The sequence below is a fragment of the Danio rerio genome, chromosome 24, assembly GCF_052040795.2.
Source record: "Danio rerio strain M-AB ecotype USA chromosome 24, GRCz13ab, whole genome shotgun sequence".
In the NCBI taxonomy this organism is placed as follows: domain Eukaryota; kingdom Metazoa; phylum Chordata; class Actinopteri; order Cypriniformes; family Danionidae; genus Danio; species Danio rerio.
Window position 1 is genome coordinate 25,854,051 of NC_141044.1, and position 27,126 is coordinate 25,881,176.

At 35.0% G+C, this 27,126-nt stretch overlaps 2 protein-coding genes across 4 annotated transcripts; one reads left to right on the plus strand and one right to left on the minus strand.

Annotated features, from left to right (window-relative positions):
* Nucleotides 1-458: 458 nt before the first annotated feature.
* Nucleotides 459-7,217, plus strand: LOC147831058 (uncharacterized). 2 transcript variants are annotated; one of them, XM_087309541.1, is made up of 5 exons: nucleotides 459-764; nucleotides 1,176-1,331; nucleotides 1,950-2,027; nucleotides 2,392-2,544; nucleotides 6,567-7,217. In XM_087309541.1, the coding sequence occupies exons 1-5, from the start codon at nucleotides 762-764 to the stop codon at nucleotides 6,759-6,761; spliced, it is 585 nt and encodes a 194-aa protein (XP_087165667.1). In that variant the 5' UTR covers nucleotides 459-761; the 3' UTR covers nucleotides 6,762-7,217. The 2 variants fall into 2 exon arrangements, with proteins under 2 accessions (XP_087165667.1, XP_087165668.1); XM_087309542.1 differs by having other exon boundaries at nucleotides 1,206-1,331.
* A 2,633-nt stretch (nucleotides 7,218-9,850) lies between these two features.
* zc2hc1a (zinc finger, C2HC-type containing 1A) lies at nucleotides 9,851-25,967 on the minus strand. Of its 2 annotated transcripts, NM_199680.1 has the most exon segments (10): nucleotides 9,851-10,923; nucleotides 13,886-13,996; nucleotides 14,075-14,180; nucleotides 16,274-16,373; nucleotides 17,974-18,122; nucleotides 18,205-18,346; nucleotides 20,459-20,494; nucleotides 23,363-23,479; nucleotides 25,147-25,217; nucleotides 25,879-25,951. In NM_199680.1, coding segments are annotated over 10 exon segments (984 nt in total). In that variant the 5' UTR covers nucleotides 25,895-25,951; the 3' UTR covers nucleotides 9,851-10,787.
* Between the last annotated feature and the right edge of the window lie 1,159 nt (nucleotides 25,968-27,126).

Consider the following 27,126-nt stretch of genomic DNA (forward strand, 5'->3'; position numbering starts at 1 on the left):
TAAAAAGATAAATTTGTGAGGGGTCTGAGCACTGTAATACTAAATCCTTACTGCTTAATCCTCCAAATTATTAGTCTATTTTAAGGCAAACCTATTATGTAAGTTTGTTAGTCTGCCAATCCGTGCAACATGATTCAAAACTTTTAAATAAACAAAGAAATAAGTAATTAAATGCACTTAAATCCCACTCAAATATACTATTCTAGCATGCTACCTTTTCTTGCACCTGTAATTTATGTAGCCCTGCAGGAGGGATTGAACCTGTTGCACATCATGATTTGTTAAAACCATATGTAGGATATCCTAAATGAATTAAACAATGAAACCTGCTGTCCTTATTGGAATCGAATTAAGACACAGTTACGCACTTGACGTTCTCCGACGATACAATGCGACCAAACCAGAATGACCATCTGTCAATATGTCATGTGGAAACCGGGAAGGCCACTCCTTTCGGCAAGTTGCCCTCTCCGCTCGGTCCAAACGCGCGGCTCCGCATGGCTCGAAGCGATATAGCCCCATCCATGCAGAGAGAAAACGAAAGCGATGAGATTCTCCGGTGACAGAAGTTTATTTTCTCTGGATTATGAGCGCTTCAATGGCTGAAAGACGAGGAAAGCATTCGAGTTAATTAACTGACAGCCTAGATGACCGTCAGGTTGTTTTCTTGAGGAAAGAAAATGGATTTCCAAGTGTCCAGCTTGAGACGAGTTTGCGCTGACGGCTTCGGTCTGAATGTGAACATGCCTCAAAAATGACAAATGGTAAGCTGACGGCATGTAAAAAGTTGACCAAGTGTCCCTGTACAGTCTTTCTCAAAGAAGCAAAGGAGCGGAATGAATGCGTACGCTTACCTTGACGAGCGCGCCCCGTCTGCGGCTGGAGTTTGGAGGAGGACGACAGGAAAAGCTTGTATTTATAGCTATAATTACAGGGGGATTCCCGGTCATTGTAAGCCACAATCAAAACGAAACTCGTGATTTACAAGAAAGCGTGTATATTATGAAAGTGAATGTTCAATGAGGGCTTATTCACGTGGAATGTTTACCAATTAGTGCAGCCGTTTTGTGGTGCATCTACGTGGTGTTGGCCAGATAACCGTGTTATGTAAATTGTTTTTAATGTCTCGCATTCGGGTGAATGAAACTGTGTCTAACAATGTGCCATTTTTGTAGGATTATCAGTGTGCATTTATTTATCTGCAGCATCTTCCTGGTACTTCTGTTTTGACGCTTATTATACTACTACCTCTCGCCTTTCCCTGTGACTACAACTCAAATCGGATCACCGAGGATTACCGCAATATCATTTGGATAAAGCTGGAGCACGTTGTAAGTTAAGATCAAATATTTGGTATTTGCAGTTAATTCATTGATATATTCGTATAGTCTATTAAAAAAAGTCTTACATTTAGCTGCCTGAGAAATATTTGTGCCTTAGGCCTACTTAAAAAGGTATAATAGTTAACTGCTTTGTACCTTCAACTTGTTTTGGTGATAATATGATAAAATAGGCCACAAAGTGAAGTTCAAAATGACCTTTTCCACAAACCACGGCTAATAAACACATGGCCTAATGTATATACAACTATAGCAAGATAGGTTAATGCCGAAATATAGCCACATTATTACATATTAGCATAAAACGTACTAACATATGTAATTTATTGTACAATTACAGTAAATTAAATGTATCAGATCTTCTTATTTTCATAATGGCCATTTTAAAAATTTGTTTTCTGGATTATTATATCCATGAAAGCTGTAACAAACATAAATCTAACAAAACACAGTGTATATAACTGATTATAGAACATTGCCATTTGACAAGATATCACACTGTATAAAAATAGTTCTGTAAATAGATTCATATTTTATTATAATTGTAGCCTATTAGGCTACTTACAAGTTCAAAAATCCATTGATGTCTTTTTATTTAATCTTTTTCAGGTAAATGGAATTACACAGCTAAATTCAAACTGCACAAGCAGAAATGTTGGTGTTCGAGCAAGGTGGCAGGCAACAAATGTAAGAAATGCATTTACTGTGTCAATCTCAACTCAGTCTGTACAAGTGTTTCCAATCGTCTCACTGAAAATGAAAGTACAAACACATGACAGCCTCTAATATGTGACCATAAAGGCATCCAAGCAGTTGTTCTTTCAGTTTAAATTTCTAAAGATTTGGCCTGAAATGTCAAACTTTCTTTTCCCACTCATTCCAGAACACATAAAGTCAAGCTAGTGGGTCAGCTTTTGCCATTATACACAGATGGGCTTTGTTACTATTCGTATTTAAAGTTACAAGCAACTCCTCTATATAAGTAGGCTCATGGCTTGTCATTTGTCATCATTATGAGTCAGCTGCTGATTTCTTCCTGATCTGCTCACAGGCACAGCAGACCATCAAAAAAATCTGCAGAGTTAACAGCAAACTGGAGATATTTGGGAGCGAATCAAGGATTCTAAATGGAGACCTCAAAGTTATTTTCAATGCACTTGTGAAAGAAATGAATGAGTCATTAGGATGTCGGTGCTACCAAAAGGTAACTGAAACAACCCCTTTTCTTCCGGGGGTGTGTGATATTTATGATTCATGAAAATTTCATAATTGAAATAGCTTTTTCAAGTATTTTCCATGATTTTTTCCAACTCATTTTTTTTACACATAATAGTTTTAATATCTCATTTCTAATAGCTCAACAACTCTACCATGATTTCTAGTAATCTTGCGAGATACTGGTATTCATTTCAAAGAGCAGTTTAAAGGCTGAACTACTGTAGGCTAATTAGTTTAAACCCTTAGTATTCCAGCATTCCACCATAAGCCATTATTAGGGCCACACAGAATTTAAAACAATTTTTTTTCCTATTTTGCAGAGAATTTTGTAAAATAACGGCAAATTTAGGTAGAATAACTTAAAAATCTTAAACTAAAATCTTACCACATTAAATCAAATATATCCACTTTTTACCTTGTATTTTAAGTTTACAATGAAAATCCAACGAGATCCACTTGTTTTTGTAAACAAAGCAAGTCTCCTATATCTACTAAAAGACAAAAAAATACATTGCAAACAGTATTGTAAATAAATCATACAAACATTTGAATTTTAGTCAATAATATTACTGAAATTATTGTAAAAACTGATTAAATGTATACATTACCACACATTTACATAAGAAAATAAATAAACTCAATAATGGTCCAACAATCAGCTTAAATGTGCACACGGATTCCATGTTGGTCAAGCCATTAGTTACATTAATACAGAATTAAGGAATCAATAGACCCCCACTGAATCTGCAAGCGCAGAAATCCTCAGATTTCCACAGATTTTTAGCCCATCATTGAGTCTATGTATTTACTTGTAAATGTAAATGTGTGTAAATTTATATTTATCCATTTTTTTAATTAATTTCCCTAATATTATTAGTGTTATAGTAATAGTAATATTAACATGTTCGAATGATTTATTTACAATAGTTTGTAAAGTAATATGTTCTGTCTTTTAGTAGATATATTATATGAGAGACTTGCTTTGTTTACCAAATACGTGAAATCTAATTGAATTTGTATTGTAAACGTTAAATAAAAGTTTAAATGTATTATTTTGATTTCATATAATAAGTTTTTAGTTATGACACTTCTAAAGTCATTCCGCATAAATCCGTTGAATTTTCACAAAATTTTCCGCACAAATAGCAAAAAATGTCAGCAGATTCTGTCTGGCCCTGAACAATATTTTTTTTTTTTCTGTAGCCAATGGGAAATCTGTAGCCTAAATATATTGACCTTAGAATTTGTACATTTAAAAAAAATCTAATAATTATTTAATACTTAACTAATAAATCAAGACTTTCTCTAAAAGAAAAAATATTTCAAAAAACGGAATGTATACACACATTTAAGGAATACCACACACAAACTGCAATCTAATAATGATGCTGTTTTATCTATAAATGAATCAGTGATTTTTTAATGCTTTATAAATGTCAAAAGACTCCTAAAGGCAGCCTTGCTTTGTTTATATTCCAATATAAAAGGATAATTCACGAAAAATTTCAGTTCTGTCATCACTTACTTGCTCACCATTTGTTCAAACCTGTTTTGACCGTCTTTCCTCTGATGAACACAAAGGAAAAGTGTTCTGAAGAATGGAAACCGGTTGTTCTACTATGGATGTCAATAGATGTGGGTTTCCAATATTTTTTTAAATATTGTCTTTTGTGTTTTATTTTGTTTTGTTCAACAGAGAAAATAAACTCATAAAGGTTTGGAAAGACATGAGTGAATGATCACAGAATTGACATTTTTGAGTGAACTATTCCTTTGAAGTTTCAGCCCGATCTCATCAGCTTTATTATCGCATTTACTGTCAGAAAAGTGGCTAATTTGTACATATTTATACAATTTTTATTTAAAATAAGCAAGTCGTACTTAACTGTACGAATGAGATCATACAAATGAATACCTATTGCGTTAGTATTTCCATGAAATCCAATTGAAGTTTGTTGGATTTTATTAGCAATATGTTACCTTTAAGGTTAGTGTGCTTCAAAACGATGAAAAAGTGGATCAGCAAACGAGATGACATCAATCAGTATTTCTATCTAATAAAATGGACTCTAGAATCAAAGAAAAGGAGAGAAACTGCTGGATATGCCCCACCCTGTCTTATGCCTCAGTCACACTACGAGCGACTTTGTAGCTGCCTGAAGCCATCTTTCCACTGCACACGACATTTGGACACGACTGTCGGAATATGCCCCCTTGTGGCAGTCGCACAGAATTTTCAGTTTTTTCGTGCATCATGGGAGTGACGCTGATTCTCGCGGTGTCTGAAATAAAGGAGTGCAAATGCAAGAGCCTTCTCTGTGCTTTTACCATGGTTGAACACTGAAATACGTCACATCTGGTTGGCCGGTCCCATACTGTCTGTTCGCAGGAGTTCAAATATTTGAACAGATCTGCCGCTCAAATCGGATCCCAATTTTGTGCATATGGAGATAATCGGAACTCCATGCTTGTTTGTCGTGTGCAGTGAAAACGCGGGTCTGTGTAAAGCTGCAATCACACTAGAGTTTCATGATGCAAAATTCTGTCGTGCAGTGCTGCGAAAAGGAGCAGAAATAAACAAGATTATTAGGTATTAAAAAAGTGAGCGATGGCTTCATGTTTTAAATTTCTGTCCAGAGAGGTCATGTTTTGATCCTCGGTTGGACTCATGCAGTCAATTGATGCAATTTCGCAGGTCAGAGTTTATCAATCTTGAACTTTGCACCGCAGCAACCTGCGAAACTTGATGCATGATCATGAGTTCCGGTCTGATGCATTTGCGTGCCTATAAATTAAAGTCTATGGGGAGAAAAGCCCAGTGTGACCGCAGCTTAAGTCTACAGTTCGTAGAATACAACCAGCCTCTGAGCGAGCTGTTGATCATCAGATGTTGTTTAAGAAAGCCGTTAATCATTTGCATAAAGTTGAAAGATTCTCAGCTTTGTCACGTCACACAGAAGTCGCTCACTCTTACTTGAAATCAACATTCGATTGTCGCTTTGCCGCAGCTAGTCACTCTTGTGTAAATGAGGCTTAAGTGTTTGAGCTGAAATGACTTCAACACAAAATAACCCTTATGCTTATAGATCAGGAGTGCCCAAACTTGGTCCTGGAGGGCTGGTGTTCTGGAGGGTTAAGCTTCAGCCTTAACGTCCCATTCACACAAGGCATCAGTTTCAACGCTTCCTATTCACTTTGAATGGTTGATGTCAGGCATTGCCGAACTGCATTGTGGATCTGTCAGCACTGCTCGCTGCAAAAGTTGGGACTTGCTCAACTTTTTAAGCGTCGACAGAAGCGTCAGTCAATCAGATCGCTCTATGCAAATACACCAGCTCAAACAGTGGCCTATTGCTGACTAATTTTATTGACTGACGCTACTATGATGATCGCGTCAGCCCCAACTTCAGACACGCAATTAGTCAAGTGTTGATGCTGAAGCCCCGTGTGAAAGGGGCATAATCAAACACACCTGATGCAGCTAATCAAACTCTTACCAGATATATTAGAAACTTCCTGGCAAGTGTGTTGAAGCAAGTTGGAGCTAAACTCTGCAGGACAGCAGCCCTCCAGAACCGAGTTATAGATCTTTTACTGACATTTAATCATTTCATTTATCCATGACAGGAGCATAAAAACACTAAAGAAAATATCCTTTAATTATTATTAGCAAAACATGTTTAGAGTGGTGTGAAAAAGTGTTTGCCCCCTTTCTGATTTCTTGTTTATCACACTTTAATATCCCAGATTATCAAACTAATTTTTATATTAGTGAAAGATAACACGAGTGTACACATCATGCTGTTTTTGAAATGAAGCTTTTTATTATTAATGGAAAACAAAATACAAACTCTACTGTACATAGCCCTGTGTGAAAAAGGAATGCAAAGATAAATCAGTAACCGGGCTAACACTTTTTGACACCATCACACACCCCTAATTTCCTCACTGTGATTTCTCTTCCATTTGATATTTTCTCTGAATCGTCTTTTTGTTTGATTTGTGAAGAAACAGCAGAAGAAGTCGCCGCAGAATCCAGGAAAGTGGAAGCTTTGCAAAGTGAAAGACATTCTTTACAGCGTACAGAACTACTATGAACTGCACAATACTTTTCAGAGCATGGGAAATTTGAGGAGTAAGCCAGAATATAGCACTTGGACACCACCCACTTTGCAACATTCACAAGATTCAGGAATTGACTGAGGAAAACCCATGCTTTTACAATGACTGACCTTGAACTTAGTATCTTCAAGAATGTTTCACATCTCACAACTCAACAAAACATTGCTTGGTCTACGATCGGGATTGTTATTTGTGCCACAGAGGTGCTGCAAATGAAATGGAGTCCAACTGCATGCAGCTGTAACTAACCAAAATTTGTTTCAAAGCCTATAATATAAATATATTTTTTCACTTATACCTTAAACTAAAATACACTTATTATGCTTTGGGAAGCGACTATATTGAGCCATAATAGATATTTTTTATAGCCTTCCAAATACAGCTTTAGATTTATTACAGAAACACCTGTGATTTTTATTTTCCTCATAAACTTGCTTTATTTCAGAGCAATCAGCAAAACATCCATGTGGCCTCTAAGGCAATACTGTCTATAAAACTAACTTACAGTATGTTCCAAATAAAGATTTTTTTTTATGATTTATTATTCAAATGCTTACATTTTGTTTTGTTATTTGTTTTATTTGACAGATTCATCAGTCTAACTATAAAACTGCTTATCACATGGCTGCTTTAAACACTATTGAATGCAATTTCAAAAATTGCAATTAAAAAACTTTGTATTTAGACGTTTGACTCCTAAACTCCCAATTGTTCCAATAGTATCTGGATGCAGCCTTTATGATGCAAGCTGAGACTGCCTCACTCAGCGATGCAATGTCAGTCTCAATGCACTCAGTGGACTGAAAGATGTCACTGTAACGGGTAAGGTTAGGTGAGCGCATTAAAAAGCATTGGATGCTGCTCAGATTGCACTGCACCGAGTCTGCAACCAGACCCCTCTCAATTGTTTAGGTGGCTTTGCAATTATTTATTTGGCTATTTTTTATACACAGTACTGACTATATTTTTATTCATTTGTAAGTTTAAAGACTCTCTATCTTCCAGCTTCTTCCAGAGTTTGGATGTAAACACAAAAAAGTTTAAGAGCCACTTAAGATGGAAAGCACTGGCTGTTTTAACAGCTGAGGCTTCCAGCAGACTTCTCGCCAACAGTGCAATATATTACATCACAAAAAGTGCTTCCAAAAGGGCAGATTAACAAATGTGTTGTCCCGGGGGAAGTTTTTAGTGTGCCATTCCAGACAACTTCTTGTTTTTAAGCTTATAGACTGGTGTCTGTGAGCATGCCTTGTGCACTTCTGCTATGCTTGGGCTAAAGTGATCTCAACAGAACACTTTATTTCATAATAACATTATGTAAGAAAAGTGTAAATCCAGACCACAAAGATTTATTGAGGCAAATGTGATTAAGCAAGCTCTAATCAGAAACATACTGACTGTCTTTACCTCATAAAAATAGTCAAAAGCAGAACAAAATGGTGTCGGGGTCATATGAAATTGGGTCTAAATAGCAAAAACTAGAACCATTTGTAGGGCATTTTTCCCCCATTCACAGGCCTCATTTATAAAGTGCACATACACACTGATTTGATTTTTAAGTGTATGCTTAAATCCACAGCCCATGGTCTTTAAAGGGGACCTATTATGCAAAAATGAAGTGAAGTTTAAGTGAAACCAAGTTAAAGTGAAGGTTATTTATTAACTAATTTTGATAGGACCACATGCTTATGATTGGTCATGGCTGGTCCCTCATCAGCTTACGATTGATTCATCAATCAAATGATTCCTTATCTCAGCGTCTTTAAGAATCCCCCCTACCCACCCCTACTCCCCCTCCTTTCTAAATGGCTGACACGGTGGCACAGTGATCAGCACTGTCTTTGGTCAAAGTCCCTACTAAACCAATTGATATTTTGTGTGGAGTGTGCTAGTTCTCCTCGTGCTCGCATGGGTTTATCCCGGGTTGTGAGGTTTCCTCTCACAGTCCAAAAAAATCATGCACCCTAAGTAAATTGAACATACTAAATTGATACCATATATTCGTCATTAGCTAGAAATAAGTCATCGAGATCTACCTAAGCTCAAACTTTCCTCTCGCCCTGCTAACGGGAGGAAGCCCAGGGCTCGAGGATCCCATAAGCTCAGGGCTCTCTCCCAGGACAGCATGCCAAACAAGCTTTATCATCAATAATCAGCTAAGTGTGAACTCTTGAAACACAGTTGTGCAGTAGTAGTGTGTGAATATATCAAGCATATAATGATAAAAATGAATGAGTTCTATTTTTATAATTAAAGAAAATATAAAACAGTCTGCAGAAACACTCCCTTTGTAGATGTCTTTGGAGGCAGAGAGCCCGCCCATTAGAACCAGTGTTGAGGATAATGCATTACAAGTAACACAAGTTACATAATATTATTACTTTTCTAAGCAACAAGTAACATATTAATAATAATAAAAAAATAGTTGAGTTACTTTTTTATTATAAATAATTAGTGTTTTAAAAAATCAATTGCATTATTCAAATTAGACAATGAATCATGCATTCAATGAGAGAATGTGTTCATTATTTTGAACGCATCGAAGAAAAGGGAACTGTCTCAATGGAAAGTTCTCAGATAACATTAACCTTAAATTATTTTATTACATTAAGGTGTGGGTTACACAGTGTGTTGGTATTGCAGAACTCCTCTATTAAAAAATAAAGTAAAAATTAAAAAACAAGTTCTAAAACAGATTATGCCTGAGTAATGAAAAGTAACGTAACGCATTACTTACCATAAAAAGCAACTACCTGTAGTTACTTTTTTGGGAGAGTAACTCAATTTTGTAATGCATTTCAATCCTATATTAATATTCCAATATTAATAAATTGGCAACCATACATACAAAAATGGATACATCACCATTTATACACCTTCAAGTGGTCCCAAACCTTCATGAGTTTTTATCTTTTGTTAAACACAAAAAAATATGTTAAAGAAAGCTCAAAACCATTAACCAATTGCATCCATAGTAGGAAAAACAATACTGTGGAAGTCAAAGGTATTTTGCAGCTTTCTTCAAAATATCTTCATGTTTAACAGAATAAAGAAACTCATGAAGGTTTTAAAACAACTGAAGAGTGAGTAAATGATGACAGAATTTTCAATCTTTTTAATCGATTAGATTTTACGTCCTGAATAAAACAAGCATCAAACAAGACACAATCTGAGCATTTAAACCCCTTTATTTATGTAGGATCAATTCAGAAGCCATTTTGACCACCCTTTTTTTTTTAATGGCAACATTTGTGTCGTAATCCATTAAGCAGGTATTCATAAGATATAACGTACGCTGTCAGAGCAGCAGCAGAAGTACAAGCATTACAAGGTACAGGGTGATGCTTGAAATTCATATTAAGCTCGAGACCAGCATGGATCTTTACCTCTCCCCTGTGGACAGCAGTGATAAGGCTCTGAAGCAATAAAATACCATTGTAAAGCAACTTTTCCCACAAGCTTGTCTGCTTTTGAAGGATGTGACATGACATTTCGAGTCGCCTTTATGTTTTGAATGTGTAAATATGCTGGACTTGGGATGTGATGACTGCGCGTTTAATAAATATACATTGAGGACTTCTACAGGACATGTTCATCTGGAATACTGTTAAAAACACAATCGAGAACATATAAAAACAAATGTAAAATACAAAAAGTGAATTGCTCAGTAAAAAGAACCGTTGTCAATGCATTAGTCATACTAAACATTTACCCTAACAAATTAAATTAAATAATAAACCATAGCACTTAAATTCCCTCACACAGCAAACTACACCGATATACTGCCCTGTTAACATCAGAACGGCGTGATATGGTCCCGTTTTAAGGCCTAGATTGATAAAAGTTCATTTAAACTTTCTTTTTTTTGTGTGTGTAAATATAAGATTGATAATACTCCTTTTGTAGCAGTAACCAATAATATTGCACTTCTTTTCCATATAAAAACAAAACTAAGCAAAAGGTTGGAATCAGATTTACTTGGGATAGGAGATATTTGTACAGCACATGGATTCGCCAAGTACACTAGTGTATTTGAAGGAAAGCTCAGTTTTTGAGCTACAGTGAGTCAGTCTTTTTATATATTTGTACAATTTGTGTTCATACATATTAAATGTACATTCGTTTTACCCCACACTCACAGCAGAACTTGGCCGACTCCACTGGGTACTTGGTCCCACACTCATGGCAAAACTTGGTGCCTGTTGTGGAGTAATTGAAGTCGTTTTCGTTTTTCATATCATTCCTGGTAAACAAAAAAAAAAGAAATCCAAGATGTTTTTAAGCCAATGCAGGCAAAGCACGGTAGGAAAACTGGTCTAAAACAGAGAGATCTTTTATAAGCTATACTCAATGAACTCAAGTGTTTACTTGTGGCTGGAGGATTTTGAACCATGGGTTTCATTCATCTTCTTTTTTTTGCTGTTACTCAATTAAATTTACAGCAAGAGTCACCAAAACAGTACAGTTTTGAACAAAGCTTAAAAGGGGCACCTTTAAAGAGTTATACATTTTGTGTGTGTGTGTGTGTGTGTGTGTGTGTGTGTGTGTGTGTGTGTGTGTGTGTGTGTGTGTGTGTGTGTGTGTGTGTGTGCATGCTATAATTTGAGCTGAAACTTCACATACACACTCTAGGGACATCAGAGACTTATTGTATCTTGTAAAAAGGGGCATAATAGGTTCATCTTAACCTGTTTGTGCCCAAATGTTTTAAAATGGTTTCATGCATTTTTCCTTGTTAATAGTGTCCTGTATGAACATGTTTAGCATTTATTTTCTCCAGGTTTTTATTTATTTGTTTATTTATGTTTAAATCACATTTGAATATATGGCAACTAGTTGCCGGTGGGCAAATACGTTGTAAGCATTATTCAATGTAAATTTTGAATAAGAGGAGATCATATGGCATTCTAAATCAAAACAACTGCTTTTACCAGATCAATTCATATTCATAAACACATTTGTTGTGTTTAAATTTAAAAAACCAATTGATATGAACCCCCCCCTAAAATTATCTATCATATAGTTTCATGAATATGAAAACACAAAGAACTAATCCATTTGTCTTACAGTGATGATGGACAAATAGACAGACAGATAGAGCTATATCTACATTTTCTATAAAACCTAGGTTTCTATAAAACCTTCAGACCCTGGCTCTTTTGAAAATCCCTTACACTTTGTTTGTGTGTGTGTGTGAGTGTGTGTGTGTGGACGAATAGCCAAACCATGTAGAAAAAGCAGCAATTCAGACAATACCCATGTCTGTGTGAACAGCAGGGCTTAAGGTTGTGACTGAATTGTAGTTTCGTGTTTTTCTCCAGTGATTCTGCTTTTTAACACCAGGATTTCATTACTCTCTGTGTTATTTTAAATCTTTGAGGGGGAGAGAACAACAGGAGAAATTATTTTTTTCTTTGACGGTTTTAACTGTGTATCAAATTGACTATAAAAAAGGCTACTTTAAAAATAAAGATATTAGTTAAAGGGTTATTTTTAAATGTGGTATTATGAAAGCAAAAAAACTAAAAATATTAAACAAGGCCAATAACTTTGATTTATTAAATTATTATTCCCTCATTCCCCATGATTTATGCACTTACAAGCTATTTGCCCACAGGCAACTGTAGTTGCCGATGGAACATTTGACAGACTATACACAAAACTACATCTTTCTCGAAAGATTGGTTTTATTTGGATGAATCTAGAGACCTTCATGATTATGTTGATATACATTTGTAAATAAAATATTTTTATTAACATGAAAATTGCTTTTATTTGGAAGGGTTTGCCTCCACTTTGCATCCTGGAACTAGGGGTAGGCAGTTAAAGCCTCGTGTGACAGGAAGTAAATCAATTCCTTTTTCTTTCTTGAAATCTTTCACTTGGTTTTTTGCTTGCATGCCATAACAAATTAAACACATATAACATGTAGAAAAAAAATGGCAACTATAGTTGTAGGTGAGCTTAAATGGGTTAAGTACTTACTGCCACGTTAAGGTATACGCAAGCGTACACTTTTTTCAGATATTTGATTATCTAATAAAAAGCTGTGTATCTGCACTAAATTTATCATCATTAACAGGAGTTCTTGCTCAATCAAATTTATTTCTGTGTGCTTTACTTGTATTCTGTAGTAGGCAACATTAAATAAATGATGAGGTTTATTTTATTTTACTGAAGAATTTGTGATGACTTGATTTACTAATGCGTAACGTCCACAATAAATAAATGATCAAACTATAAATACAAAGAAATCCAAAATAAATAAACATTTGCTGCTTCTGTGAAAATGAGACATCAGCCTTGAACTTTGTTTTTGTCATTTACTGTACATCGGTTATATTTGTACAAAATTAATTTTTGTGTCAGTATAATAATGCCACATTTGAGCAGTGTTAGTGAACTGGAAGCATAAAGAAATGTTTGTCTAGTACTTTTTATTCATACCAATATACTGCAAGAACATCTTTACACTTCTGATCAGACTTCAGTACAGTATGACGGTAAGAGATGTAAACATGCAACTTTTTTGTTCCATATATGCGAGCGAAGATCTCTTTTTTCTTATAATTGCTGGGCAAAAATGAAGTGTTTATGTGACACAGTTCTGAGAAGTATGGGTTTATATCTAGCTATTTCCACTTAACTTGCAAAAAGTCAGAATTGTAGGATGTCAGATTTTTTTTTCTTTTAATTACTGAAACAAACCAAATGTGTGTACACATCACGCAATTTGGAGAATATACGAAGACACAAAGATGTCAACTGTCAATTGCAAGTCATTCGTCAAAACTGTCAGACTCAGAGTCACATTTAAGTTTTTAATAATATATTATTCAGTGGCAGAAATGTGCTTCCCTATAACAAATGGAGCACAATATAACATGAGTGCAACAATTTTGCCCCAGTGCATTTAAAGGTTTAAATTTCAATAACTATTTTCAGTAGAGCAATAACTATAAGGAGACTTGAAGAAAGATGTAGCCATCAAACTAGAGTCCCACACACAATGTTTGGAAGACAACTTTGGGCAGGATGTGTAATAATATTTTAGCACTGATTTAACTACATTCTAATAAAGAATAATGGTTGAATTTGTGTACAATTAATTAAATAAATAATTGAACAATTACCCTCCAGACAAATGTGGAACTGCTGGAAGTAAAACTCTTCACACCATGAATCCTAAAAGCTCAATGCCATACCTTGAAATACAGTTATCTGCATTCTGGATCTTCTTCTTGTTTATTCCTATACCAGTAGAAGGATTTCTTAGTGAGCTTTGTGAAACCATACCCTTGGGTTTCATGTTCCCCCTGTGAAAACACGAATGATGTTGGTGTAAAAGGGTGGAGAAAGTGTTGGGATTCAGGATTGGTGAGGGATTGTCTTACTCAGAGGGAGGGCTGGTCAAGCCGGATGAGTTGTTTCGTAACGGAGAGTATCCTGATGGTGTGCTCTTTATTGAGCCTGTGGATGAGGGTTTGCTGCTAGGAATTCCTGAGGAGGAAGAGAAATGGATGGATGATTTTGATGAAAACATCTAATTATTATTGAAAAAATTGCTATTCTATTTTCTTTATATAAAAATACTAAATATAAAATGAACTGCTCTTATACTTTCTTCTCTGTTGTACTATATTTATATAAGAAACTATTTTATAGTGTAACCAAAATTTAGAAATCAATTAAAAGTTTTCAGCAATGTGACTTGTATTTATGCATTTAGGTAAAATATATTTTTGGTTTTATTTTGTACCAAATGTACCAAATTCATTGGGGTATATGCACAGCTAATGTTTTTCTGCCAACAATAACCTTTCGGTAAAAGGTTTATGGCGACACGGCGAGTGGGTAGTGCTGTCGCCTCACAGCAAGAAGGTTGCTGGTTTGGGCCTAGGCTGGGACAGTTGGCCTTTCTGTATGGAGTTTGCTTGTTCTCCCCATGTTGGCGTGGGTTCCCGCCGGGTGCTACGGTTTCCCCCACAGGTCCAAAGACTAAGCTAAATTGTCCATCGTGTATGTGTGTGAATGGGTGTGTGTGTATGTTTCTCTGTGATGATTTGCAGCTGGAAGGGCATCCACAGCGTAAAAAGCATATGCTGGATAAGTTGGCGGTTCATTCTGCCGTGGCGACCCCAGATTTTTAAAGGGACTAAGCCGAAAAAAAAAATTAATGAATGAATGAATGGGTTTTTTTTTTTTACAGCATTGATGTTGTAATGTCATTAAAAAACAATCAGTTATATAGGCTTAAGCATCCATTTAGTTGTTAAGCAAAAGACGAAAGAGAGAAGAGAGAACTCCATTGAAAATACTTGGGTAAAATAAATTTCCATATTTGAAAGACATGGCGGAGAAAAATGGAATTTAATGCAGTGCTTCTTGTCTGGTCTGATTGCTGCTTCATATTCATATATCAATAAGGCAGTAATGATCACTGATTAAAATAAAAAAAACTGATCTTAAATGTGCCAATTTTGTAATGGCGCAACAGTTTAACTGGCTGTAAATTAATAACGAGGGAAAGTCCATTTATTTCAATTATTTGTTTAAAAAAGGTGAAACGTGTGTGTTATATTAGTTCACTACACACAAAGAGAAATATTCAAAGCCTTCATTTTATTACACTTTACTGATTATTGATTGAAGATAAAAAAAGAACTAATCCAGTATTTCACAAAATTAGAATATCATGACAAGTTTAACATTGTGTGGCTCCCTGTGTCTTAATCTAGTCCACTAATTAATGCAAAGCCTTGAAATTGTCTCAGCCTGGCCAAGTAGACTTCAGAATCAAGGGGACGACTTCAGACTTGACGGTTGTGCAGAAGACCATCACTGGAACCCTCAACAAGGAGGAAAGGTCTCAAAGGGCAATTGCAAAAGAAGCTGGAAGCTCAGAGTGCAGTATCTAAGTTTATTAATAGAGTGTTGGTAAGAGGGGAAAATGTGGCTAGAAAAGGTGCACAAGTATGACCACAGCCTTGAGAGGATTGTCAAGCAAGGGCAACTGAGGCTGGTTTCAGAACATCAAGAACCACCACATACAGATGTCTGCATGGCATGAGCTACAGCTCTAGAATTCCATGTCAAGCCACTCCTGGGCTAAAAAAAGTAAAAAGTACTGGTCTGTTACCCAGTGGTCCCAAGTCCTCTTTTCAGATGAAAGCAAATTTTGTATTTCATTTGGAAATCAAGATCCCAGAGTCTGGAGGAAGAGCGTAGAGACACAAAAGTCAGGCTGCTTGAAGTCCAGTGTGAAGTTTGCACTGTCAATGATGGATTGGAGAGCCTTGTCATATGCTGGTGTGGGTCTATTGTCTTTTATCAAGTCGACAGTCAACGCAGCTCTTCATGCTAGCTATGTAGTAACAAAATTGCTAAAACAAAAATGGAAATCCTGAATGCAAAAAGAAAAGTCACATATGTGTGTGTCAAACCCCTGCATAAATAACGACAGGGAAAAAAGTAGAGGTACGATAGTTGCATCAAACTGTGCAAAATTGAATCTTGATATAAATAACAAGGGGGAATAATTGGTTAAATCGGTCAAAGACAGGCCAATCAATAAAATAAATGCAAATCCTTACCTGTGCCAGCACCCTGGCCATAAGCTGAGCGCTGAGGTAGACGAGAAGACACGCTGGAAGCAGTGGGAGAGTTTGCCTTCTTTGGTGCAGGAGGTTTGTACTGCAGAAGTGAAAATATAAAATGTTTATACTAATCAGCTTAAAATGCTGTAGACAAAACTGGCCACTTTATTATGTACACCCATTTTATCATGTACACCCAGTGTTTGTTAGTGCAAATATTCAATAAGCCAAATCACATGGCAAACGCTAAAGGCATGAATGAAAACATAGGCAAAACTATCTGCTGAAGTTAAATAGGAGGATCAGAATGGAAAAGAAACATTATTTAAGGGGTTTCTAACATGTTTTTGGTGCCAGACGGGCTGATCTGAGTATTTCAGAAACCGCTGATCTACTGGGATTGTCATGGACAATGATCTCAATGGTCTGAAAAACAGAACATTTCCACTGAAAAAATGACCTGTTGACAGCAGAGGCAGGGTTCCCACTCTAAAACAAATATCAAATTCCCTGACTTTTCCCTGACTATAAAGCTGGATTCCCATCAACCAAAGTTATGCACCGAGAGGCAAAAAGCCACAGAGAGTATTTTTAAATCAATTAATTTGCAAGCTTTACTTGTTCATAAACATTTCAGTATAACATTAGGTTATTGAATACAATTGTTGTGGCTGGTTAGGACAAATAGTGATTAACATGGAAAATGTATCTTTTGTTTTATAATATTTAAAAGGTGGCATTAATGTGATGCATAAACACAGACTACAGCAGAATATCACTCTTGGACTGTGAATGAAAGTGTTGCAAATAAGTGAAAAGCTAGTTCTCTGTAGCTCTGAACTAAAAGCTAATGTAATATAATGCAACTCTAATGTAATTTCCAAATATGATTTTTATAACTTTGTAAAAAAGTTATAAGGAAACAAAACAAAAAAATCTAATGTTCTCATTTTGGAATAACAACTGTTTATGTTCTTTATCACTGCTCTTTGTAATCTGGTATTTATTTTAATGTTACATTCAGAGCTTGTTCATGCTACATATAAGATGACAAAGATTTTTTCACTCTCTTACAGTATAAAGTAAATGTGTATAACCAAGGCATGTGTTCATAAAACAAACATATAGTTGTGTTGTGTTGTGTATAAGGTTGCTTAAAGAAATGGCTGAGATAATCAACCTTATCCATATGATGGAAACCACATGTTAAAACACCTATGCATGCATGAAAGCTACACATTGCAGAAAAATGAGAAGGGGGCTTCAATTTTGGATCTCAAAGGAGTATATGGGATTTGAATTTGAGGAGTATGTGGATTCAAAGATTCAGAAGTTTGGTGAACATCACAGGGTATCTCTCTCCAGAAAATAAGGTTTAACTTTAACAAAAGTGATACCATGACATTGTTAATAAATAATTTTTTTTTTTAAGATAAAAGTACTTTCATACATAGATGCCAATCAGAATCAAAACATATAAACTCTAGTTAAAACATAGAAATTCTAGTTAAAATGAAAACTTGGAAAGATGTATTTGCACCATTGAAAAAAAAAAAAAGGTCAAGAATCATTTTGGAATCAAATCATGACTCCTGGAATCAGAACGAATCAAGAGGTCCCTAAAGATTCCCAGCCCTAATGTAAATGGCATCAAAATTTGGTTTGGTTATCCCAACGAGTGACCTGTGTAGCCTCACCTGAGTTCTGGCTGGAGGTTTAGTTTTATCACCTCCAGCAAGCTTGCTCTTATTGGAGATTCTGGATGCTTGTTCCTTGCAGAACTTGATGTGTCGATCTGCTGCATTCTCACCAAAGCGCCGCTGGCAATAGGGACATTGGATATAATCTGAAACAGTCAATTGCTGTCACTGTTTTTTGCCAATACCACTGTAAATTAGTTCAATTGTCACTAAACAAGTGTTTTTAACCTGGATCATACGATGGAGGAGGGGGTGGAGGGAGGGGTCCGCCATCTTTTATCACTTGGTTTATGGATTTGGCAGCACGAATAGTGGCGATGAATTCTTCGTGCTTTCGGCGCCAGTTGGACTGCTTCTTGGGTGGCTCAGGCTGTTTAAAACCAAATGTTTAGTTAAAAAAAGATGCAAAATTTTGATTTTAACTTAACGGTCACTACCCAAAAGGAATGCAGGATACTATACTATATTTTATAAATCAGCAGCTACATAACTTCGAAAGCATACAATGATTAACTATTCAAATTTCTGATGACAGCAACGGTAATCTAAATGTCAAAAATGAGAGCATACACGACTAAAGAGATTCAGGTGCAAACTCGCACGTAACCTGAGACGGTTTGAAATGTTTGAAAACTATTTTTACAGTTTCTTGCACACACTGATTATCCCCTCAATATATCGTCAAGAGCTATAAATATTAATTTTGTTCTGCCTGTACATTTTTTTGCACTCAAAATGTCATTAGCCATTGACTTGCATTTTATAAATCACCAATGAACACATCTTGGATGGCCTAATCGCAAGTGGATTACCTTCAAATTTTCATATTTTCTATTTTTTTTTCTTTTTTGGTGAAAGACCTGATATTGTGAAAGAAATTGATGGGTTTGTGAAAAGAACTCCATCGAGTTTGATGTCACCTTGTGGCTATTGTTTGAATATTGACTAAACAATTGTTCTGATAGGAACAACGGTTTTTATGATATCAACTTCAAATTTGAAACAACCTGGTTAGGCACATGGCTTTCTATTTAGAGTGAAATGTTTATTTTATATACATTTTATGTTCATTGTTTGACTATTTTATCCCCAAATTCTGCAGACACTAGCCCTATATGTGGTGCCATTTAAAAGCGTAGAATCTCTATTTTCTACATAGGTATCACTTTTACATTTGTTACTGTGAGAAACTTATTTACACTTACATTTACACACACACTACATGAGACAAGATTGCTCTTTTCCATCTTCTAGAATTTGCTAGAGCACACAGGGTCCGAGTTTAAAACAAAAAATAAAAAGCACCTAGTGTTCATATAACAGAAAACATCACTTTGACATTTAGGTTACTGTAAGAACCTACAGAACAGCCAAACACACAGGGGCTGAGTTACAGTTTCAAAAACAGATTGTAAAACAAAAAAAGGGATATGAAGTTGGTGCATTCTGGGAAAGAAACATGCAAAGTAGTATTTATCAGACTCTTATACAAAGTAGCATTTAAAAAATCTCTATTTTCTGCTAATATACACTTTGACATTTATTTTGCTGTAATAATCTTATTTGCACTATAAAAAAAAAAATAATAATATTTCTATTACAATAACTCTTGCATACTACATAGACTATATGTTTTCCAATGTCTGATCACATCTTCTAATATCAAACAAAATATACACACATGGCCTGAGGTTCTCAATTCAAAGAGAAACTTTAGAACAAAAACAAAAAAGCTCCTAGTATTTCGGTGAACAAACATAGGCAAAAAACATACTACATAGTATTTATCAGTTTCAGCAGTTTGTTGTGTAATTTCAAAGGGTTTTCTGTTGAAAGACACTGACATTTTATATTTATACCACTGTATGGAAGTATGGGGAGACTTCAAAATTGGACAGAGGAAAATTATACAAAAAAACAACAACAATGGTATGAGACCTCCATTCAGTTTGAATAGCACAGCTTTTGCATAGATGAGTCAAAAATCGTTTTCCTTCAGTTTGCTGATGTGCTGAAAACAAACACAATTGTCTGCAGGGTACACTTCCAAATGTGACTTTATGAAGTAAAATAAAAATACCAACATTTTGCAGCTACACCTCTGTATGTGGGTATTTGAAGCTTTCAATTTGGGTGGGAAAATCCAGGCAGAAAACCCCAAAATAGCTGCAGAGTGGAAGAGGTAAACAACTTTTATAACTACTTTATCACAGATTATATTTTGACCAAATGTTATCCTTTTAATCTACTATAAGATTTTGAAAACAAAAGCCTTTCATCATTACTGCAGAAGTAATTATGCGACTGTCTTGAATACCGCCTTTTATAATATTTGAAAACCGCAGGTTTAACAACAAAAACAGCGATTTTCAGAATGTTAAAGAATTTGCATGTTAAAGAATTGGGCCCTTAATATTAGGAGTAACAAGGTGAGACACAAAACTCAACAAAAAGAATATACATAGTCAAACATTCAACTTACTTTATCAGACTTAGAGCTGCTGGAAGAACTTTGTAACTGAAACATAAAAGGGGTTTCAGAAGATTCAGGACACTGGGTTGTGATATGAGAATAGCCTTGGAGGAAGAGTTTCAGAACAGAAGTTCTGTTTAAGACCGAGGTGTTTTTCTCATTTGCCATGTTTGTCTTGAGGCTAAATCTTTATTGTGTTAACAGAGCTTTATTTTCAATGTTTCAAATAAGCTCTTGGGTTTATTTAGAAAGTTGAGAAACAACTCTCATATAAACATGGACTTGATAAATGTGAGTCTATGGGTGAAACCATTTACAATCACTTGATGGACTAAATGATTAAGAATTGACCTAAAAAAAAAAACTTTAATTTCTCTGGTGCTTCTGTTAAAAATGTTTAATCTGCACACAAAATTGCAAGTAATAAATTTGCAACTGCAAAAATGTAACACTGTGAAAAAAACATAATAAGCTGATTATTCAGATAAAAAAAAAAAACTATAAATTTAGATTATTTGTCTCGTCATTCTGAACAAAATCTCTCAATTAAATTTTTTCTCCCCTTTGAATTGTAATGAATATTTTTTTATTCTTTATTCCATAGTGGAATAAACAAGAAAATATAAACAAAACAAACATGATTCACTGTTCTGTTCTTTTTTATTTATTTATTTAAATGTTCAATTAAACTTGAAAAACTTATTTTAATTTTGACAGATGACATGTCATCACAACCAAATTGTGAAGAAAATGTTTATTTACAGAATTGTTTTGATTTGTTATGAATGTTGATGCAGAAATACAAGGCCTTCCTTTTTGATTGAGATGAGTGAGAAACACCTCTGCCATTGTCTTTATATATTATTGTATATTCAACGTTTTCATTAAAACAACAGTGCTTTAAATGATCATGTTGCAAATTACTAAAAACATTATATTTACATATTTTTTAGAGTTTCCAGAAATTCTCACTATACTGTCGCACCTCAGTGATTCCATATTCATAGTTGGTTAAAATTTCCAGCTGTGCGTCAGCTTTTTTTTGTTGTTGTTGATATACACATCAAGTAAACTCCACTGTCAACTGTTTTCAGTGGTTCTAAAAAAAGTAAAACATAAGGATCCTTTGCGTTTATGCTCATGTTGTTCTATAACTAATATGGCTTTGTTCACAATTACGGTTACATATAGTTCAGTTCTCTTGGTTTTAGTTCATATAGAATTATAAAAGCATGCATTTATTCCTGGTTCACGTAGCACTTGTGTCATTTTTAAGACAGATACAAAAACCAACAAACAAAAAAACACTTGCAGTAAGAGTTTGCATGTATTGGTGTTTATATCATTCGTGATCTTATTAAGAGCTGATAAAAGGCGTAAATGAGTCAAAATAGAGGCAGGATTTCCTCCATCACACAGACAAACAATGAACTATGATGTGTGCAACATTGCGGCAATGACGTCTACCATGATGGTAGCTGAACACAATAAGGATTAAAGAAAACAACTTGCTTTATTAATACAAGCGACATTGTGAAGCTATATTGTATAATAGATCACTCATAAAAAAGCTCATCCATAGTCTTTTGCTTAAAGCTTTATCTACTGATTTAAATTAAGCTCATTAATATTGCAGCTATCTGCATTTAACTACACAAAAAATATTAAACTATAATTGCTCATGCATAACAGATTACAGATGTAACTTTTATTTCAATTATAATAAATAATCTTTGCTAAAACCAGATGATTCATATCTTTGAAAGTGTTTTATGAAATTGTGACCTTTAATCATGAGTATGAGAAACTGAGGAGTGCCTTTATTGTGTCAAGAGATTGCTCAATTGTCAAGTTGATTGGTGGACTAAAACATCATGACGACAAAGAGTGATTCAAGCCAAGCTACCTTCATGGTACCTAAAAACCAGGATTGATGTAAACGTAACTGAAATTTAACAGACTAGTAGACAGCTAATCTGGCTTTATGGAACAGACTCCATGCTTATTTTTTTTTTGGTTTGCTTGGATATATTTGGTCCATGTTGCATTCATATTTCAGTCAAACTGCACCACAGTTGATTTAAACACCAATCTATGCTTTTTTTAAGCAGACACATTCCACTTTTTGGAGTGTGTCAATGTTTAAAATGGCTGCACTCACACTTATTCAAATGAACCGTATTACAATAACACCAGAGTTTGTTTTAATTGAAACATACCCTAATATGTTGATGGCGAGCAGAACTTTTACTACAGCAGACGGATTGTTACGGTGATGGGGAACAACACTGCTGCTGAATATACAGCAGTTTGTATAATATACTGACTGTATTCACTCATAGTTCACTACACACAGGGTTTCTGCAAATTTAAGACTTTAAGACTCTTTTAAAACCATTAAAAATAAAATTTTTGACGTATACAGCCTAAACTAGGAATTTTTCTAATTGCCTGGTTACTTCAGTAAATACTTTTTGTATTAATGGACGATCATGTAAAGGGATGTGTTGCTTTAGTTTTCTTTCTCTGATTAGGGTATTTAATTTGGGGAATATGTCTAACAGCTGTTGTGAATTGTATCTCTTTGCAATAAAAACTTATATATGAAAAAAGGTTTGAGTTGGATTATTGCTGATTGGGTGTTGGCTCGACAGGGTAGCTTTACTTGGACATAGGAAAATTAAGGCCTGTTTAAAATGATTTAAGACCTACATCACAATATTTCAGTAAATTTAAGACTTTTAAAGGCCTAAAATGTATTTTTTGAAATTTAAAACATTTAAAGACTTTAACACCCTGTGCACATCATCTGCGAGCATGAGAGATACTGTATATGCCAACATATACAGTGTACAGAACCATAGTGTGTAAGTGTTTCTCTAGTGTTTCAGCAGGACATGGTGGTTTCCTCACCTTTGGTTTTATGGGTTTGACTGTAGAAATTTCGGTCCCCTCTGCTCTTTGCCTGCCAGAATCAAACACCTTCCTCCTCTTGGCCGCTGTCTTCTGGCAGATCGGCACATGTTTTTTCTGGAACAGGAAAAAAGGCTGCAGATGTCAGATATCTGACAGCAATGCACTGATTGAGTGATCAAACCAGGTTTTGTGTTTACATTGTGACCTGTGAGAAATGCATGCCTCGCTAATCTTGATCTGGCATCTGCATTACAACATAAGTGCTTAGTGTATTGCTAGGTAACTCAATGTAAACTACCATTCAAATGTTTGAGATCAGTATTTTTGTACTGATACTTTTATTCAGCAGTGATTTATTAAATTAATCAAAAGTGACACTAAAGACAATTTATGGTGTTCCAAAAGATTTATATTTGGAATAAATGATGATCAAAGCCTCCAAAGATTCACAAAACTGAATAATGTTTGTACAAAAAGAAAAATCAGCATATTAAATTGATTTATGAAGCAGTGCGTGACTGGAGACCGAAATGGTGATGATGACTGCTGAAAATGTAGCATTGAATAACGGGAATTACTTATTATATTATTATAATATATTATTATTATACTTATTATATATGCTTATTAAAATGAAAACCAAAACATGTCTTTTAAATTGTAATAATATGCTGTGTTATTAAAAAATAAAAATATAAATGAAACTTTTTTGACAGAGCTGCTTGCTCTGTAACACTGTAACTTAATGCGACTTAAAGTGGAAGTGAAGAAGTCAGCAGAAAAGTTTACATTGCTTGTATTTGTACTTTAAATTGCAACACAGAACATTGCACAAACGGAAACATACTGCATATAATTTTATAATATTTTAATATAATATACTATTGTAAGTAAAAAAACTAATAAAAAATAAACAAATATTTTGATCAAATTAATTTAAAGTATTAATTAACATAACTTCTGCAACAATGTTCCTTTTTTACTGTTTGTTACAGAAGTAAAGAAGGCCTATAAAAACAGTTGCAGTCAATTTCTCAGATAGTGTGTAGGCCAAAATATAATGTGAACATGTTTGTTTGATAACAAATAGCTTATAACCTTCAAGCATATGGGGCAGTGATGAGCCCCACAGTGAATAAATCAATCTCTGAATATCCTTAAAAAGAAAGACTTCCTAAAGTTTAAATTATAAATAAATATTCAAAGTGTTTTAAAGTACCAAAAATAACAATATCATACATGTTTGTTTTTATAATATTTGAGCATGGACCACAAAAGTCATACATTACGTTGCACGGGTATACTTTTTACTTATTTTATATATTTATACTGTAAATACAGTATATCAAAATGTATTTTCTGGTTAGTAATATGCACACCATTTGGACAATTTAAAGGTAATTTTCTCAATATTTAAGTTTTTTGCACCCACAGAATCCAGATATTCAAATAGTTGTACCTCTGCAAAATATTGTCTTATGATAACAAATTATACATCAGGAGAAATCCTATTTAACCTGCTTTCAGATTATGTAAAATTCTCAATTTCCAAAAATGACCCTTATGTCTGGTTTTGTGGCCATACTTTTATATTATATGAGATTTTATGTAATATATTGTTGTATTATGTTACATATATTTATTATATAGCCTAATTTGAATATCAGCACATCTAACTTAAACTTCTCATTTAAAACGGTCCTATTTTTAATTATACAAATGGATAAATTATTTATATCCGGCTATCACTTCATCATCTGTAAATATGCAGAAACACTTACCAGAACCTTCGGAAAGAAACTCCTTCCACATATTTTGCAGGGCACCAGCTCTTCAGAAGTAGGAGGAGATTCTAAAGACAAAAACAAAATATTAAAAAAGGCAACAGATCACCACAGTAACACATGGTTTAAAAAAAGCACACACACACAAAACAATGAAGTAGTTCAGTGTGTCTGGGTGTGTCTAATAAGTGGCTAGTTCACTCAGAGACAGTGGCTTTAGATTAGCTTGACAAATGAGAACAGATCAAGCAGGAGGAAGATCTGAAAATAGGTCACTCCTGTCAGTCCATGTAAAACAACTGAGGGACCAAAATAAGGATGCCAGTTAGTAGGTAGAGACTAAATAATCTTGCCTGAACGACATATAAAAAAATTTGACCTTTGATTTTTAGCTTTTAACAAACATAAGGGACCATTTTTCATTGAAATGTCATCAGGATTGTGTCCTAATTTACATAAATCAAACGTCAACTGACAAAACCACATATGCTATCATACTTGCATACATACTGTACATAAAAGCAAACACTTTAAAAATAATTTCATTTAATTGTCTGTACGTTCCTACAAGGCGTCATTCTCTCCCATGGTGATCCACACAAACAACACAGCACTACACAAACCAAAGCTGCTCTCCTTTACACAAACACGCAGACTGCGTTTAAAATGGTTCCATACATCTTAGTCACAATATTTATATAGGCGTCTATTGTTTATTTAGAGCCTTACCTTCAATTTCCTCCATCTTTTTTGCCTGGCGAGACACTAAGGACGATGCTGTAGCAACTGGGCTCTTCTGGGTAGCGGTTCCACATGCTAGTATCCTTATTTTTGATTGGTCTTTTCCTGTTTCCCTGCAAATAAATGCGGCGCAGTACCTTTATCTGGCCGCTAGGTGGGACGGGGGAGGCGACCGGTAAAATGATTTAAAATAATAGGCCTTTGTTTATGTTATTATTCGCGTTCTTTTAATATTTACTCTCTAAATGTATAATTATTGTAGCATATCGTTTTACATAAATTATCTTTCGTATGTATTACTGGCATATTTTCAGAGCTAAAGCTACTATTTACAAAAAAGAATAATAACAAATACTCAAGTAATTATACTCCACTGCAGATGCCATATTGCACCGTATTTCCCTGTTTTAGGCTGTGTAAGGAAATTGTTTACTTGCCCGTTTTATGCAACAATGAGCATGTGTTTTTGGATGAAATGTCAGACAATAGGGCCCTTGTTTAAAGACTGAATTGCTGAATGTTGGATGGCATCCCAGCACATCTGCCAATGTGGTGAGAAATGCATGTCAAAATCAGAGCAACAGCTGCACTGTCTGAGATTTCCTCAATGAAAACATATGTGGAACAACAATTTGTTTGAATGAGACATAGGCTATGTGAGTAATTCCCATTCATTTATTTTCTTTTTGTTTTAGTCCCTTTATTAATCAGGGGTCGCCACAGCGGAATGAACCACCTGCTTATGCAGCATATATTTTACGCAGCGGATGCCCTTTCAGCCGCAACCCATCAATGGGAAGCACCCATACACTCTTATTCACACACATACACTACGGACAATTTAGCTTTCCCAATTCACCCGCATGTCTTTGGACTTGTAGGGGAAACCGGAGCACCCACAGGAAACCCCATGTAAACACGGACAGAACATGCAAACCCCACACAGAAATGCCAACTGACCCAGCTTAGGCCTGAACCAGGGACCTTCTTGCTGTGAGGTGACAGCACTACACTGCGCCACCACGCCACCCTGAGTAATTCTCATTGAATAAAAATAATGAGATAAAAAGATTAAATACCCCACAGGCTAAAGACTGCATTATAGGTGAATTGAATTGAAAGCTAAATTGTCCGTAGAGTATGTGTGTGAATGAGTGTATGGATGTTTCCCAGTACTGCGTTGCAGCTGGAAAGACATCCACTGTGTAAAACATAGGCTGAATAATTTGGCGGTTC

Bases quoted from the DNA above. Each gene is read 5' to 3' on its own strand.
- LOC147831058 (XM_087309541.1), top strand. The intron at 1,332-1,949 runs GTAAGTTAAGAT...AATCTTTTTCAG, and splicing joins GGATAAAGCTGGAGCACGTT to GTAAATGGAATTACACAGCT. The intron at 2,028-2,391 runs GTAAGAAATGCA...ATCTGCTCACAG, and splicing joins CAAGGTGGCAGGCAACAAAT to GCACAGCAGACCATCAAAAA.
- zc2hc1a (XM_087308166.1), bottom strand. The intron at 14,181-16,273 runs GTAAGGATTTGC...CTTCCTCCTCAG, and splicing joins TGGCCAGGGTGCTGGCACAG to GAATTCCTAGCAGCAAACCC. The intron at 13,997-14,074 runs GTAAGACAATCC...GTGTTTTCACAG, and splicing joins TTGACCAGCCCTCCCTCTGA to GGGGAACATGAAACCCAAGG.